This window comes from Corythoichthys intestinalis, chromosome 7 (assembly GCF_030265065.1).
Source record: "Corythoichthys intestinalis isolate RoL2023-P3 chromosome 7, ASM3026506v1, whole genome shotgun sequence".
Classification (NCBI taxonomy): domain Eukaryota; kingdom Metazoa; phylum Chordata; class Actinopteri; order Syngnathiformes; family Syngnathidae; genus Corythoichthys; species Corythoichthys intestinalis.
The window spans coordinates 29,319,418-29,336,222 of NC_080401.1; the positions used below are offsets into that span (position 1 = coordinate 29,319,418).

The 16,805-nt window shown below is 46.7% G+C and overlaps 1 protein-coding gene across 2 annotated transcripts in view; it reads right to left on the reverse strand.

The window, feature by feature from the left end:
* ddah1 (dimethylarginine dimethylaminohydrolase 1) overlaps positions 1 to 16,805 on the reverse strand; it is a 142,550-nt gene that overhangs the window by 27,256 nt on the left and 98,489 nt on the right. For both annotated transcript variants that reach the window (XM_057841051.1, XM_057841052.1), the window contains 2 exons: positions 9,330 to 9,403; positions 3,197 to 3,316 (listed from right to left, as the gene is read on the reverse strand). In XM_057841051.1, coding sequence (XP_057697034.1) covers positions 3,197 to 3,316; positions 9,330 to 9,403 — 194 coding nt within the window. The remainder of the gene's footprint in view (positions 1 to 3,196; positions 3,317 to 9,329; positions 9,404 to 16,805) is intronic.

Here is a 16,805-nt window from a genome sequence, read left to right on the forward strand (position 1 = left end):
AACTGCATATAAATTTAAAGAAATTGATTCCAATTCATTTAAAGGTGTACTCCAGTGGAATGTAATGTCTTAATATTAAATATGGCTGCAAAATGGAGAAAAATAAGACCGACCGATCAGGTCTCAGATGCTGAAGCCTGAAGGCGAACCTCGCCATGCTCAATTGCCAAATATCGACTTGTGGCAATAACTTGTTACAATTTGGAAGACACTTTGATGAGCTGTCTCCCATGACTACAGATTTTAATTCCCATGCTAAAGAGACTTTGTGAAAGCGAGGGAAAGCATTTCTTGGCAAACAGTTGTCGGCGGTGTAGCAGTTGTGGTCAATAAATGCCTATGGTAGGTTAAAATTCAGTTAAGATCTCAATATTTATTTCAATTGCAAATTGACGCCTGCATGTAAAAGCAGAGAGTGACTACGCTCTCCCCTCCGTGTGATGCATTCAAATGCATTCACGAAAGAAACAGTGCTTACAAAACGGACTCGGACAAGCTGACAACAGGACATATAATATACAGTGTGAATACTGGTAGTCCCCAGGTTACAAACAAGTTCTGTTCCTAGGCTGATGATGTAACCCGAATTTCCGCGTAAATCACAATTAACCCTTGCTCAAAGCACTCTGAAATGAGCTGATCAAAGAATAGTTTTAATAGGTATATTCCATCCATATTTCGGCCTAGATTCTCAATTTCTTTTGTGCATGTCAACAACCCACAAATGCATAGTCCACATTTGAGTTTTTTCAAGGACTCTAAACCAGCGGTTCTGAATGTGTGGTATGGGTACTAGGAGTCTTATTGCTGGTTTATGCTTCTGCGGACTTACGTCGTCAAGGCAGACCCGATTTACGACCTTTCGCCGTAGCCTGACAAGCACCTCCACAAAATCCTGACTACGTGTCACGTCAACGCGTGGTGACGTGACACGAATGGACTGTGATTGGTCCGCTCAGACTGTTGTTTCCGGTTCAGCGCGAAATCACCGCCATTTACAAACATTGTTGCACTACACTCAAAAATGGACCATGCCAACAAGAGGTCATCGAAGAGGTCCACAAGTACGACCGCCTGTACAATGTTTCGTCAAGGCATTATAAAGATTGCCAAATGGCAAGCAATATGTGGAAGGAGATTGCTGAAAATACGGGGCTGGAGGTCAGTGAATGCATCAAAAAAATGGAAGAACCTCCGAGAAAAGTATGTGTGTGTTCGGAAGCGAATGGCCACACGAAGCGATGACCCAGCCGGCCAAAAACTGCCAGCTTTTTATCACTTTATGTTGTTTTTTTGGTTGGTGCACTTTACCTTTTATTTTGTACATATGTTTGCTGTGAGTCTGTGACTTATTTACATTTTACACTTCAGGTATATGAAAAATAAAGCAAAGGTTTGGTGTCAAAAGAGTTGTTTTGATGTTTAATTTTCAGCAACAGACAGTTCACACACTTGATACATCATCACTGATTGAGAGTGCCTCGGTGCGTTTATGATAACATGTTTAGTATCAAGGCTTCCAACGCAGTTTGGGACGTTCCATAGCCGCCAGAAATCTTCTATGGCTTCCCACAAGCTGGTTGTAGGACACAGCAAAGAAAACAGACATAACGCTGGACAATGCACCTCGCTGGCTTCCACTCCATGCTAGAATTCGTAATGTGACTGCCAGTCTCTGTGCGGCATCAATAGTCGGACAGACCACCTCTGCAACCGTCCTCTGCGTCGCCTGCGCCTCAACATTTTTATGATCAACATTTGTTGTTCAATGTTGTTGAGCTGAAGATCCACCTTCAACCGTTCCATCTCCATTGTTGTCTAGCCGGAAGAAAACCACCCCCAAAACTGCACAAACACAACGCAACACCCCTCTAGTGGCTTGGCGGTTAATTACAGAGCAACGCGTTCCCTTGACGCAGAACTTCGGATGCTCGTTGATGACGAAGGGTCAACGCCGTCGTTGAAATGTCCAATCTGTGCATGTCACTGTAGTCAGTACATTTTCCAACTATAATGCATTTGTTAGTTCGCTGATTCGTGCTTTTGCATTTAAATTTTATGTACAATATATTTTCTTTTAAGGTTTTAGAACGGATTCCTATCAAATATTTGGGGAGCATTGCTATTTCTGTTGAATCCAGTTTTTGTTTTTAGCTTTTTTAAAAAAAAAATTTTTTAATCCAAATTGTTTAAATTGTTAAATGGTGTGTAACCATTAAACAAAATTAATAGCGCTTTCGAAATAAAACCTCTGCTTCATTTTTTAGACTAACACATCAACCTCATGTATCTTACTATGAATCATGATACTGGTAGTTGGACAACCAAATATTTGTTGAGGTTTAAGTTGATATTTAGAATGAATAATGATTACTCAAACCATTATCCAGTAGGGGGAGAGCTCATATAAGGAAGCAACAGTGATGGAAACGTGGTCAAGGTGAGACTGTCAGACCATGCCAAACCTGTGGGGCCAATATCCCTCGATTTTTATGTGTGTGTTAAGCAAAGGTATGATACACATTCTTTGATGTTTTGATTACCTCCACCAAATGAGCAATTTAAACATAAAAGCCATTACAAACTTTGTAACACATGTAACAAATTGCTAAGAAATAATTTTATGAATGACTGGATAATTGAATGGGAACTGATTCCTTTCCAACTACAACTTGTCAAACTATGTAAACCAGTACAGTGCCATGCTCGAAATTAGCCAAGGCCTATCACAAAGTTTTTTCCTCCCTGTAATTTGTCATCCGTCTGAAGCGGAAATAAGATAACATGTTTTTTGTCGGGAAGAAAAACTGCCCTTCCTTTGACTTCATCTGTGTTATTGTTTGCCATTTATGTAGTGGAGCTTCACCAAATAACGTCTTTTCTGTTTTAGCATTCAAGCGGTTTGATTACTTACTGCTCAGGAGATAGCACTAATGAGTATGTATAAAGGGGTAAGCATGCATTTAAGAATGTATAATATGTGAATGTCAGATAGAAAAAAACATATACAAACAGGGTTGAGCTAAGAGGCTATCAAGGAATTTTTAAAAAATGAAAACATCTGCTGTGCCATTTGAAGAATAACACACTGCCAAGACAATGATTCAACTGTTCCTATAACGACAGTTGGCAAAATCATTACCTTAAAATGACGCTATTTCCATAAACACATTACGCATACACACAAGTTCCATACTTTGAGGGCTTTCTGAGCAGGTTCACTGGAGCCGATGACAATGAGGCCCGGTCCCCCCATGCTGCAGAAGCTCTTCAGGTGGAGCCCTTCCAAAACAGGCACAGTAGATACAGCATAATCCTGCAAGACAACAATGTAGTCATAATTAGGGATGGGAAAGTGTTTTTTTTCTTTTAAAAAAGTGTTGTCAAGTCCGATTTCTTTGCATATTTGCCACACGTATCTGATTGTTTTTTCAAGCAGTGTAAACATTGTAAATCTGATTTTTTTTTTTTTTTTTTTTTCAAATGCATCCTGGGCTTATTTATGTGTGGATAAGAATCAGATATCTATCCGACACCTCGCACTATGAACGCATATGTCCATGAATGTGACTTTTACATCACCAAAAAGTGACATGTGTTATTACTGTTCAACAAAATAAACAGCAGACACAAACGAGCACTGTCGGACGATTGCACAGAAAATACTTTTTCCTCTTTGATTCCGTACATGGAGCTATCAAGAAAACGTTGGATCCTCTTAGTGTAAAATCATCGTAATTGCCACAAAAGCGTGACGGCGGGGGTCTGCTGAATCTACCGTATTTACTTCCGTAAACACCAGAGGTGGGTAGAGTAGCCAGAAATTTTACTCAAGTAAGAATAGCTCAAGTAAAAGTAAAAGTAGTGATCCAAAAAATGTACTCAAGTATTATTCGTCCAAAGAGCATGAGTGCCCTCTAGAGGAGAAAATAGTTCCTAGTTTGAATCGTTCCTTCATAGTTACTATTATTATGACATTAAAAGGATCATATCTCCGGTTTTCCATGGTCATTGGGGCCAAATAAAAAACAGGGAGAGAGGTTTAAATTTGCGCTTTTGAGTCATGTTGAGGGCAGCGCTCTATGTCATATACTTCACTTTTTACAGCGCTTTAAAGACGCTATGTGATTGAACAGGCTGGCGTGATCATAGAACGGCAATCTTGCGTCAAGATTCGTAGTAATGGAGTCATGTGATTATTGTTGCGACGTCTCATTGGTGAAATTGGTAGCACTACTCTTGGCATCGCTGTCAAAAAAAATATATAAATCTAATACCGGCCCGAATATAAGACGGCCCCAATTATAAGACGACCCCCTCTTTTTTAAGACTCAAGTTTGAAAAAAGACTTTTTGAACACCAAATTAATTTTTATACAGAAAATAATAATAAATATTATTATTAATTATTATTAGAATATATTTGAGAGAAAAAGCATGTTATTTTGCCTCATTCAAATCTTAATATCTGAATATTTAAATATGTAAACTAAAGTGCAATCACGTTCGAAAATGAATGGCTTGTGGTTTTTGAAATGTAAATAAACCAGTCTATTGTGATAAAACAACAAAAATTGCCATAACTGCATTAACCATCAAAGTGAAGTCTAACTGTAACTGTAGTCTTGAAACAAATCTGAACAAGGAAAAACATTGTATTAAAATGATGCAAACTGGTTAAACTTGAGAGTAGCTGAGATCTGTCATGACAGAACATCACTTCAATGATATCCGGCGCCATCTAGCGTCGTGAATGGGTATAATGTCTAGACCGTGAATATTAGACGACCCCCACTTTTTCAGTCTTATTTCAATGCAAAAAAAAAACCGTCTTATATTCGGGCCAATAGGGTATGTAGAATAAAGAGGAAAAATGTAACAACTCATGTGTAGCCCAAATTAGCGGAGTAAGAGTATTGTTTTTCTTTTTTTTTCTTTTTCTTTTTTTTTTCCCATAAATCTACTCAAGTAAAAAGTATGGCTCAGTAAAACTACTCTTAGAAGTACATTTTTCTCAAAAAGTTGCTCAAGTGAATGTAACGGAGTACATGTAATGCGTTACATGACTGGCTCTACCAGACTGTTCTCCCTATATTTTTCAAACACTGAGAGTATAGTCTGGGAACCAGCCCATTAACGGCCTCTCGAGCAGGTACAAAATCAATCGACAAATCAGATTCGTTTATTTGCGTGACGTGTTCTTGCGCGTCGAAAGTCGTCTCCACAACAACACAGATGGTGAACGGGAGCGCCGAGAATATGTTCCAATCCACGGTAAAATCAGTTTTAAATTACCAAAAACACATCGACACGAGTCATTGACAGCAGTCTGTCTCGCGCTAGCCATGTTGAATAAACTCCGCTCTCTTCGTATGTTTACTTCCGCGCGCAAGTCCCTCGTCCTTCCCTCGTCATTTTACTAACGTCACGTCTGCCCGTCGCTGAGTGGTCCACTCCGCTGTCTGTTTACTGTGGCCTGCTCCACCCTGGAAATTGTATCCGCGTGAATGGTGGCCAGACTCAATAGCTGGAACAGCGGTGAGTCTGGTGTACCAGGCAAATGCGTAACTACTACACATTGCACATTTGACGACATGTTTAGTGTATACGCGTGTATACAGACGTATTCCGTTCAACTACATGTCGCTTTTGTTTTTGCTATTTGAAGCACACACACAAAAAAAATTGAATGAACAACAAATCTGAATTGGGCATCATACTTTCAATGCTGGGTTTTGGATATGAGAGAAAAAGAACCTTCTTTCTCAGTATACAAAAATATTTTCAAGTTGTTCACAGGCCTTGTTACATAAGGATGATTTAAAAGATTTTTTATATACAGTATGTGCAGAAATATCACATCAATCTGCTAAATCCTTTAGATTTAGTGATTTGCTAGGCAAAAGGAATGCCGCACTCCTCTCAAGTTGATAAATAGAGCCTTTGAAAAGGCTCAGAACCAGTCCTTGTCAGATATGCTGTAAGACAGAAGCTTTTAATCTTAAGACCTTTACATTTATAGGATAGTATACATTAACATTAAGCCTAGATTAATAGATTGATTTACTGTATGTGATGGTTCACTACATACAGCATAGTGAATCACAAAAGCTCAAAAGTGGTAGTTGCTGTATATATACTACAATGCCGAGAAGGATAAGTGAGAATGAAAGTAGTTTGATGGAGAATTTAGATTTTAAAATATATATTTCAGAAACATCTTGAGATAGGAGGGGTAGGGGTCTGCACTTACCGTAGCAAGCAAAGTTCATCATCTCAGAAACTGCTATTTTCATTTCATTCATTACTAGTGTAATATGGATTATTGATACATTTAGCCTCCAATACTGCCAAAAGGACACATTTTTTATTAGTACTGTGTTTGTTTGTTAACCAAACCTCCACGAAGAGGTAAAGACAGAGATTCCAATGCGAGCAGACTGTACCTGAATCGTAGTGGGGTAACAAGAGAGAGAGAAGTGGTGGTGCATAGTTGGCAGAAGGACATAACGGAAAGAGAACAGTAGAGAAAAGGAATCAATGGGCGGAAATTTATGGAGGGGGAAATGGATAAGAAGGAAAGACTGTTAAATTAGATTTAAAGAAAAAAAAAAAAAGATGAAAACCCAGATGAGGCTGTCATGTCACTAGGTATTAGGATTAATATTGTAATACGCAGTCATGGAAAAATGATTCGACAACCTTGATTTTCTTCCATTTCCTCATTTCAATTCCTGCTACTACAGCACACCATGTGACTAACAGCAAAATATAAAATGAAAATGTGAAATGCCTAATAGCACATCTTTTGGCTATATAACGCCATAGCGATTGATGTAAGGAATCAAGTGATTTTGGTTATTATCAAGAGTGCCAAATGAAAATTATCATCATTGTATTTGGCAAAAAAAAAAAAAAAAACTTTTGATGTACCATTTTTAAAACGAGGTAAAAATTAACTATGGTTGCGCGTCTCACTCCCTAAATGGCTCATCAGCTCAGAGACATGAAACACAAACGAAGAGCACACATGCCCACTACTGGTAGGTATGCAATTAATTAATGTAATGAATCAGCTCTGATAAAAATAAATACATTAAAAAAAAAAAAAGAAAAAAAAAAGGAAAAAAAATCGGACGCCGAGCATCGATGCGTATACATCGCTAGAGTATATGATGGAAAACACAGACAAGGATGAAAAAGCAGTTTCTGCTCTTGCATTCTTCTTTAAAATAAACTGCTGTATTTTAAGCCAAAAGAACTGTTCTGTTTGATAAAACAATATGTCTATATGCTGCAATAGCAGATTCATGGCATTTTAAGCTCCCAAACTATTTTTAATTTGTCGGTTTTACCCTGGAAACCTCCGTTTACGGATGTCACATAATCACTTTTGGTGGTGTTAGTGGTGTTATACTTGTATAGCGCTTTTCCACCTTTCAAGGTGCTCAAAGCTCTTTACACTACATTGCCATCTACCTACTGGTGACGCAGCACCAGGAGCAATGTGGGGTTCAGTATCTTGCTCAAGGATACTTGGGTGAGTTCATCAGGGCAGAGAATTGAACCCACAACCTCTGGTTTGGGGGGAACAACTATTCTACCACTGAGCCACGCCATCCCCACGCTTTTGTTTCAATCCAGCCATAAAAAGAAGGTAAGTAATCATATTTATGATTTGAAATGTCTGTCATTTTTAGCTTAGAATCATTAGTTGATGCCTAATATTTTGTTTAAGTAAAAAAAAAAAAAAAAAACTTTAAAAAATTATTCACTCGCATATTAACTTTTAAACAAATTACGTCACAATGAAAAAAATGGTGTCTGTAAATAAGTCACGGATATCTACCTCATAACTATCGCTTAATTTATTTATTTTTTGTTACCGTCGTATTTTCCCCAATATTTCAGATGATAAATAATCGATCCAAACAAAGAAACATCGAAAAAAAAAGACATTTAAAAGGGTAAATAGATGAAAAAGAAAATCTCGACCACTCCTTGATGTCTGCGATTTCTGCATCGCGACCCTTGTTATATGACCATGTTTCACCCATAAAATCCCCCAAAAATCCGGCTGTGGCCATTCACAGGTGTGTCTTTAAACTCGGTGATACATGCTACATTGAGTTTTTGGATCGAAAAGAGGTAAGTACGCGATAATATCTTGTTAAAAGATTGGCGTCTTTAATTATGCTCTCTCGTGCTCTCACCTCCAGTTAGAGTTTTGCTGTTTAAAAAAAAAAAAAAATTAAATGTCTTCCTGTTTAAAAATTTTCTTCCCCCAGAAAATTGAGATTTTAAGCTTTCAATGATGTATCACACATGTTTATAGGACAATTTTGGAAATTTGCCCAAATTGGGGGTCTCAGAGCGGAACTTCAAGTCACCTGAGTGTTTTCCGCCATATATAAATTTCATTATTATACGTCCATGAATAGCGGAAGAGTAGGAATTTGAAGTCCAAAATTTAATGTCATTTAGAAGCCCTGAGGGAAAGAAAAAAATGTAAAAAATTAGACTTAGAGAATCAATGTGTCTACATCCCTAGAATATAAATACCTAATTTAATTCTGATCCATCCATAAATAACGGACAAGAAGCTATTTTAATTCTGCCATTAAATAATCGACCTTGAGACCAAAAGAAATATCTAGCTCTGAGGATCTATGCGTATAGATCACTAAAATATACATACCAAATGCCATTCTCATTTATCCAAAAATAACAGAGGAGTAGCATTTCAGTTATTGTCCTCCCCATGAAGGAAGAGAAGTGAGTGAGAACTGGAGACCTCCCACCGGAGGGCTACTAAACAACAAACAAGGCTGGTGTCAAGTTTGGCAGGTGTAGGGCTACTTTATCAGTGGGCATGACGGACAACACCAATGAGCCACAAGAGCCCAAACAGCCCTTTTGGTTGTATTTCTGTTTGTTTCTTTTTGTTTGTGACTAGCTTGAGAATTGTTTAAAAATATGTATCAAGACCAACATACATGTTTCAAGAAAACCTACTTCTTTCACTGTAGAAGAGCATTTATGAAGTATAAAGATGTCTGCATGTTGGGGTATTGGAAGGACAGAGTAATGGAATGGACACATGCTAAAAATCATGACTTCTATATTTATCTTGTCCTGCATATGATAGAATGTGTTCAATTATTCACTACTTTAAACCGGAATGGAGGTACCAGTTATGTTACGGAGCAATGGAAGCTCAGGTCAGATAGGATGATTATACTTCCTTGACTTAAGATGTTTGACTGCCCAGGTCATCAAGATATCCTTGCTTTAATAATTTGCTCAATTCCGAGCAACGCTTTATCTCACCTTAAAAGCATCAGCGAGGATCTCAGCTCCTCTTTGATTGGTTCGTTTGGAAAGGCCAACAAAGAACTCTTGACCTGCAAAGGAAACAGAAATTCAACTAAAGAAAAAATATTATTCTCAAACTTCAGCACCCCCCCATTCTGCAATTAAGAAATCAGCAGTGATACTTGCACTTGCATTTATTGAACTTTTATTTATCCAGGTAAGGGAACAGATTCTCACTTCCAATGCCGATTTGACAACCTGACACTTGACTCCTTAATCTTAAGACACCCCTCATACCGATACATTTTGGAAAAGTGCATAATTGCAACTTGGTGGGAACAGTTTTTTTTTTCCAACATGACTATGACCCATGCACACAGAAAATTCCATGAAGGCATGTTTGGAAGGTTTGGTATGGAACAACTTGACCTCAAGGGCATCAAACACCTTGCGGGTGTTAGGTTTTGTGTTTGGTTTCTCCTTGTGTGACTTGTCCTGTGATTACCCATTACTCTCACCTGTGTGTGTTTTCCCAGTGTATTCGGCAATCTGCATCCACCTGTGTTACCCAGCTGTTCCTTGTCTCGTTATCCCTTGTCTGCTTGTGTATATATGCTCCCATTTTCTGTTCACTCCTTGCTGCGTCATTGTCTATGTCAATGTCTGTGCCTGCGTCAAAGTTGAAGTCCTGTCCTAGCCCTCGTGTTCGTCTCAGTAAGTTTTTGATATTCAGCCTTTGTTAGTGACCTAAGTTATTTGTTGATAGTTTTTTGATCACCACAGCCTTTGTTTTGTACTTTGTGCCTTTTGTTAGTTATCATTAAAGCCTTTTTGAGTTCTCTGCCACCTGCCTCGCTGCCTTTTTCGTTTTCCCTGCATTTGGGTCCATAACAACCTGCCTGCCTGCCCGTTCATTCCTGACAGAATGACGCAGCCACTAGTGGACCCAGCGGGAAAAATCCAGCACCGGCGTACACGCCGACGACCATCCGCATGTTCCCCTGATTATATTCTGCCTCGCCACGTTTTTTTAGATTCAGATTTTTCTGATTTTGAAGATCACGATTCATATGATTTCCATTCTGATTCCGACTCCGACCTGGATTTTGATTTCACGCCCTCCGTTTCCCCTGGTAATTTTTCTTTCCACCCGTCGCACTTTATATCCCGTTCTGAAATCTTGGCCAAAGACTCCTACCTGGGATCCCGGTGGGCCATCTATCGGGGACCCCCCCGGGGTGGTCTGCGGGGACGCCCAGGCTCACTGCGGCCTAATGGGGCTATTCTGCCGCCCCTGCCACCTGAAGGCCCTCAGCAAAAGCCTCGGCGTGGCCGTCAACGCCGACGGCGGGCGGCGGTGCTGACGTCGTGGGTTCCCGAAGCTCCCGCGCCGGCTCCCCGCAGTCAAGTTCCGCCAACGCCGGCTCCCCGCAGTCAAGTTCCGCCAACGCCGGCTCCCCGCAGTCAAGTTCCGCCAACGCCGGCTCCCCGCAGTCAAGTTCCGCCAACGCCGGCTCCCCGCAGTCAAGTTCCGCCAACGCCGGCTCCCCGCAGTCAAGTTCCGCCAACGCCGGCTCCCCGCAGTCAAGTTCCGCCAACGCCGGCTCCCCGCAGTCAAGTTCCGCCAACGCCGGCTCCCCGCAGTCAAGTTCCGCCAACGCCGGCTCCCCGCAGTCAAGTTCCGCCAACGCCGGCTCCCCGCAGTCAAGTTCCGCCAACGCCGGCTCCCCGCAGTCAAGTTCCGCCAACGCCGGCTCCCCGCAGTCAAGTTCCGCCAACGCCGGCTCCCCGCAGTCAAGTTCCGCCAACGCCGGCTCCCCGCAGTCAAGTTCCGCCAACGCCGGCTCCCCGCAGTCAAGTTCCGCCAACGCCGGCTCCCCGCAGTCAAGTTCCGCCAACGCCGGCTCCCCGCAGTCAAGTTCCGCCAACGCCGGCTCCCCGCAGTCAAGTTCCGCCAACGCCGGCTCCCCGCAGTCAAGTTCCGCCAACGCCGGCTCCCCGCAGTCAAGTTCCGCCAACGCCGGCTCCCCGCAGTCAAGTTCCGCCAACGCCGGCTCCCCGCAGTCAAGCTCCTCCCGCGCCGGCTCCCCGCAGTCAAGCTCCTCCCGCGCCGGCTCCCCGCAGTCAAGCTCCTCCCGCGCCGGCTCCACGCAGTCAAGCTCCTCCCGCGCCGGCTCCACGCAGTCAAGTTCCTCCCGCGCCGGCTCCACGCAGTCAAGTTCCTCCCGCGCCGGCTCCACGCAGTCAAGTTCCTCCCGCGCCGGCTCCACGCAGTCAAGTTCCTCCCGCGCCGGCTCCACGCAGTCAAGTTCCTCCCGCGCCGGCTCCACGCAGTCAAGTTCCTCCCGCGCCGGCTCCACGCAGTCAAGTTCCTCCCGCGCCGGCTCCACGCAGTCAAGTTCCTCCCGCGCCGGCTCCCCGCAGTCAAGTTCCTCCCGCGCCGGCTCCCCGCAGTCAAGTTCCTCCCGCGCCGGCTCCCCGCAGTCAAGTTCCTCCCGCGCCGGCTCCCCGCAGTCAAGTTCCTCCCGCGCCGGCTCCCCGCAGTCCAGTTCCTCCCGCGCCGGCTCCCCGCAGTCCAGTTCCTCCCGCGCCGGCTCCCCGCAGTCCAGTGCCCGTCCCGGCGCCCAAGCTGCCCGAGGTGCCCGTCCCGGCGCCTCGTCGCCTAGTCCTTGTCCCGGCACCTCGCCGTCTGGCCTCCGTTCCAGTGCCTGCGCTGATTCCACGCAGTCCAGTGCCCGCGCCAAAGTCCAAGCTGCCCGAGGTGCCCGTCCCGGCGCCTCGTCGCCTAGTCCCTGTCCCGGCGCCTCGCCGTCTGACCTTCGTTCCAGTGCCCGACGACTCCGCTGCTGTTCCGCCAGCAGACGACGGCGACTCCGCTGCTGTTCCGCCAGCAGACTCCTGCGACTCCGCTGCTGTTCCGCCAGCAGACTCCTGCGACTCCGCTGCTGTTCCGCCAGCAGACTCCTGCGACTCCGCTGCTGTTCCGCCAGCAGACTCCTGCGACGCCGCTGCTGTTCCGCCAGCAGACTCCTGCGACGCCGCTGCTGTTCCGCCAGCAGACTCCTGCGACTCCGCTGCTGTTCCGCCAGCAGACTCCTGCGACTCCGCTGCTGTTCCGCCAGCAGACTCCTGCGACGCCGCTGCTGTTCCGCCAGCAGACTCCTGCGACGCCGCTGCTGTTCCGCCAGCAGCCTCCTGCGACGCCGCTGCTGTTCCGCCAGCAGCCTCCTGCGACGCCGCTGCTGTTCCGCCAGCAGCCTCCTGCGACGCCGCTGCTGTTCCGCCAGCAGCCTCCTGCGACGCCGCTGCTGTTCCGCCAGCAGCCTCCTGCGACGCCGCTGCTGTTCCGCCAGCAGCCTCCTGCGACGCCGCTGCTGTTCCGCCAGCAGCCTCCTGCGACGCCGCTGCTGTTCCGCCAGCAGCCTCCTGCGACGCCGCTGCTGCTCCGCCAGCAGCCTCCTGCGACGCCGCTGCTGCTCCGCCAGCAGACGACTCCGCTGCTGCTCCGCCAGCAGACGACTCCGCTGCTGCTCCGCCAGCAGACGACTCCGCTGCTGGCGTCGCTGTCCCGCCAGCAGACGACTCCGCTGCTGTCCCGCCAGCAGACGACTCCGCTGCTGTCCCGCCAGCAGACGACTCCGCTGCTGTCCCGCCAGCAGACGACTCCGCTGCTGTCCCGCCAGCAGACGACTCCGCTGCTGTCCCGCCAGCAGACGACTCCGCTGCTGTCCCGCCAGCAGACGACTCCGCTGCTGTCCCGCCAGCAGACGACACCGCTGCTGTCCCGCCAGCAGACGACACCGCTGCTGTCCCGCCAGCAGACGACACCGCTGCTGTCCCGCCAGCAGACGACACCGCTGCTGTCCCGCCAGCAGACGACACCGCTGCTGTCCCGCCAGCAGACGACACCGCTGCTGTCCCGCCAGCAGACGACACCGCTGCTGTCCCGCCAGCAGACGACACCGCTGCTGTCCCGCCAGCAGACGACACCGCTGCTGTCCCGCCAGCAGACGACACCGCTGCTGTCCCGCCAGCAGACGACACCGCTGCTGTCCCGCCAGCAGACGACACCGCTGCTGTCCCGCCAGCAGACTACACCGCTGCTGTCCCGCCAGCAGACGACACCGACTCCGTTCCTGGTCCGCACGACGACTCCGACTCCGTTCCTGGTCCGCACGACGACTCCGACTCCGTTCCTGGTCCGCACGACGACTCCGACTCCGTTCCTGGTCCGCACGACGACTCCGACTCCGTTCCTGGTCCGCACGACGACTCCGACTCCGTTCCTGGTCCGCACGACGACTCCGACTCCGTTCCTGGTCCGCACGACGACTCCGACTCCGTTCCTGGTCCGCACGACGACTCCGACTCCGACTCCGTTCCTGGTCCGCACGACGACTCCGACTCCGACTCCGTTCCTGGTCCGCACGACGACTCCGACTCCGACTCCGTTCCTGGTCCGCACGACGACTCCGACTCCGACTCCGTTCCTGGTCCGCACGACGACTCCGACTCCGACTCCGTTCCTGGTCCGCACGACGACTCCGACTCCGACTCCGTTCCTGGTCCGCACGACGACTCCGACTCCGACTCCGTTCCTGGTCCGCACGACGACTCAGACTCCGACTCCGTTCCTGGTCCGCACGACGACTCAGACTCCGACTCCGTTCCTGGTCCGCACGACGACTCAGACTCCGACTCCGTTCCTGGTCCGCACGACGACTCAGACTCCGACTCCGTTCCTGGTCCGCACGACGACTCAGACTCCGACTCCGTTCCTGGTCCGCACGACGACTCAGACTCCGACTCCGTTCCTGGTCCGCACGACGACTCAGACTCCGACTCTGTTCCTGGTCCGCACGACGACTCAGACTCCGACTCTGTTCCTGGTCAGCACGACGACTCCGACTCTGTTCCTGGTCAGCACGACGACTCCGACTCCGTTCCTGGTCAGCACGACGACTCCGACTCCGTTCCTGGTCAGCACGACGACTCCGACTCTGTTCCTGGTCAGCACGACGACTCCGACTCCGACTCTGTTCCTGGTCAGCACGACGACTCCGACTCCGACTCTGTTCCTGGTCAGCACGACGACTCCGACTCCGACTCTGTTCCTGGTCAGCACGACGACTCCGACTCCGACTCCGTTCCTGGTCCGCACGACGACTCCGACTCTGTTCCGGACCCTCGCCCCGATGATGCTGCTCCCCGTTTCCTGCCAAAACGTGGCGGTATGGACAACCGAGCACTACCTCGTCGGGGACGCCCGCCTGATCTGCCTGTGCGGTCGCCCAATGTCTGGCGCCCCGGGCGCCCTCCCGATCGACCCGTGCGATCGGCCCACGTCTGGCGTCCTGGACGCCCGCCTGACTGGCCGTGACGGGCTGGTGTTGCTCCCTCCTCCGAGCAACCTTCTGACTTTTTGTTTCCTCGGGACGTCTGGGATCCGTCCCTTGAGGGGGGGGTACTGTTAGGTTTTGTGTTTGGTTTCTCCTTGTGTGACTTGTCCTGTGATTACCCATTACTCTCACCTGTGTGTGTTTTCCCAGTGTATTCGGCAATCTGCATCCACCTGTGTTACCCAGCTGTTCCTTGTCTCGTTATCCCTTGTCTGCTTGTGTATATATGCTCCCATTTTCTGTTCACTCCTTGCTGCGTCATTGTCTATGTCAATGTCTGTGCCTGCGTCAAAGTTGAAGTCCTGTCCTAGCCCTCGTGTTCGTCTCAGTAAGTTTTTGATATTCAGCCTTTGTTAGTGACCTAAGTTATTTGTTGATAGTTTTTTGATCACCACAGCCTTTGTTTTGTACTTTGTGCCTTTTGTTAGTTATCATTAAAGCCTTTTTGAGTTCTCTGCCACCTGCCTCGCTGCCTTTTTCGTTTTCCCTGCATTTGGGTCCATAACAACCTGCCTGCCTGCCCGTTCATTCCTGACAGCGGGATGATCTAAAGCAAATCTTCTCAATCAACATCAAACAAGTCCAACCACAGAAATGCACTTCTGAACAAAATTGCTGGAAGCCTGTCGTTAATGGGCAACCAACGTGATATTCCCTGTAATTTCATAGTCCTAATTTTATAATGACGTGGTGATGGAATGATTTCATGTGCATGACATCTAAGTAGAATCTGAAAAATTATATTAAACAAAAACAACATTGACAAACTAGAGCTTGGATCTCCATTCGCTGAACACTGCAGTTGATACAAATGAATGTGGCCAATGTGGCAGAACGCAAAGAAAATTCTAAATGGCTAGTAAGCACCACTGAGCCCGGGATTTGGCTACCAGCATAACTGTTGAGCCATTTAGGCAAGGTTTTTGGGCCTTTTCATGTGAAACATGAAACAAGAGCTCAGGACTATTGTTTATGTACCCAGTTAAGTACACGAAGTGTACAGTATAGTGGTAGACACATGACCCCCATTTTATCTGCTTAATCATCAGTGTTGGGCACGTTACTTTAAAAAAGTAATTAGTTACATTACTCACTTCTTCTTCCAAAAAGTAACTGAGTTAGTAACTGAATTACTCTATAGTAAAAGTTACCAGGGAAAGTAACTATTTCCGTTACTTTAAAAAGAACTTGTTGTATGTCAAAGAATTTGAAATTTTCGGAGCAGTATTCGAGTCAGTGGAATAGAGAAAAACAGACAAGTAGTTAACTTGTTAGGTGCTTCAGCAGATTTGAATTGCTTACCACAGATGTCGACAAAAGCTTTGCCCCGGGACATAAATTACACATTATATGCAGGTTCTTTCCTTTAATTTCGACAAACTTGAAATAGTGTCTGTATCTCCACCTCTTAAAGGACAATTTTTCTTCTGAATGCGCTGCCATCACGACCCTGTGCATTTGTTTTGCATGTGTGTGTTTGCCGTACGCGCTGTTCCGGTTTGCTTGTGAAATCAACGGCTCTGATTGGCTTACTACGACACATGACTCTAACCCTCAGCCAATCACAATCACTTCCATCGCATCTCTCGAGGGGCTGCAATTAGGTAGGCTCGTTTCCCGACAATTCACGTCACCTTCAAAGCGTCTGCCGTCCTCAAGATGGAAGCAGAATTATTGCTGGCTGACAGTGGGAGATGGTAACGAGGCTAGCATCAGGTGTAGCAAACAGAGAAACCTTACCAAACTTTGGAAAGCATGGTCTAATTGAATGAGCAGGGACAAACAGCTTGGAGTCAGAAGTACGTGCACTATTCTTGAACCTGAACGCACCCCAAGTCTTGGATGACAAATCAACAGAGCAGAGAGTCAACTCGACACGGCTGGTAGTTTCTTCAATTTATTCAGAGTAAGTAACGCACAGCTTTTGACCGTCAGTAACGGTAACGGCGTTGTAACGGCGGAAAAAGTAATTAGTTAGATTACCCAGTTACTGAAAAAAAATAACGCCGTTACGTAACGGCGTTATTTATAACGGCGTTACTCCCAACACTGTTAATCATAGACTTCATAATGTATTCACGGGACACGGGGT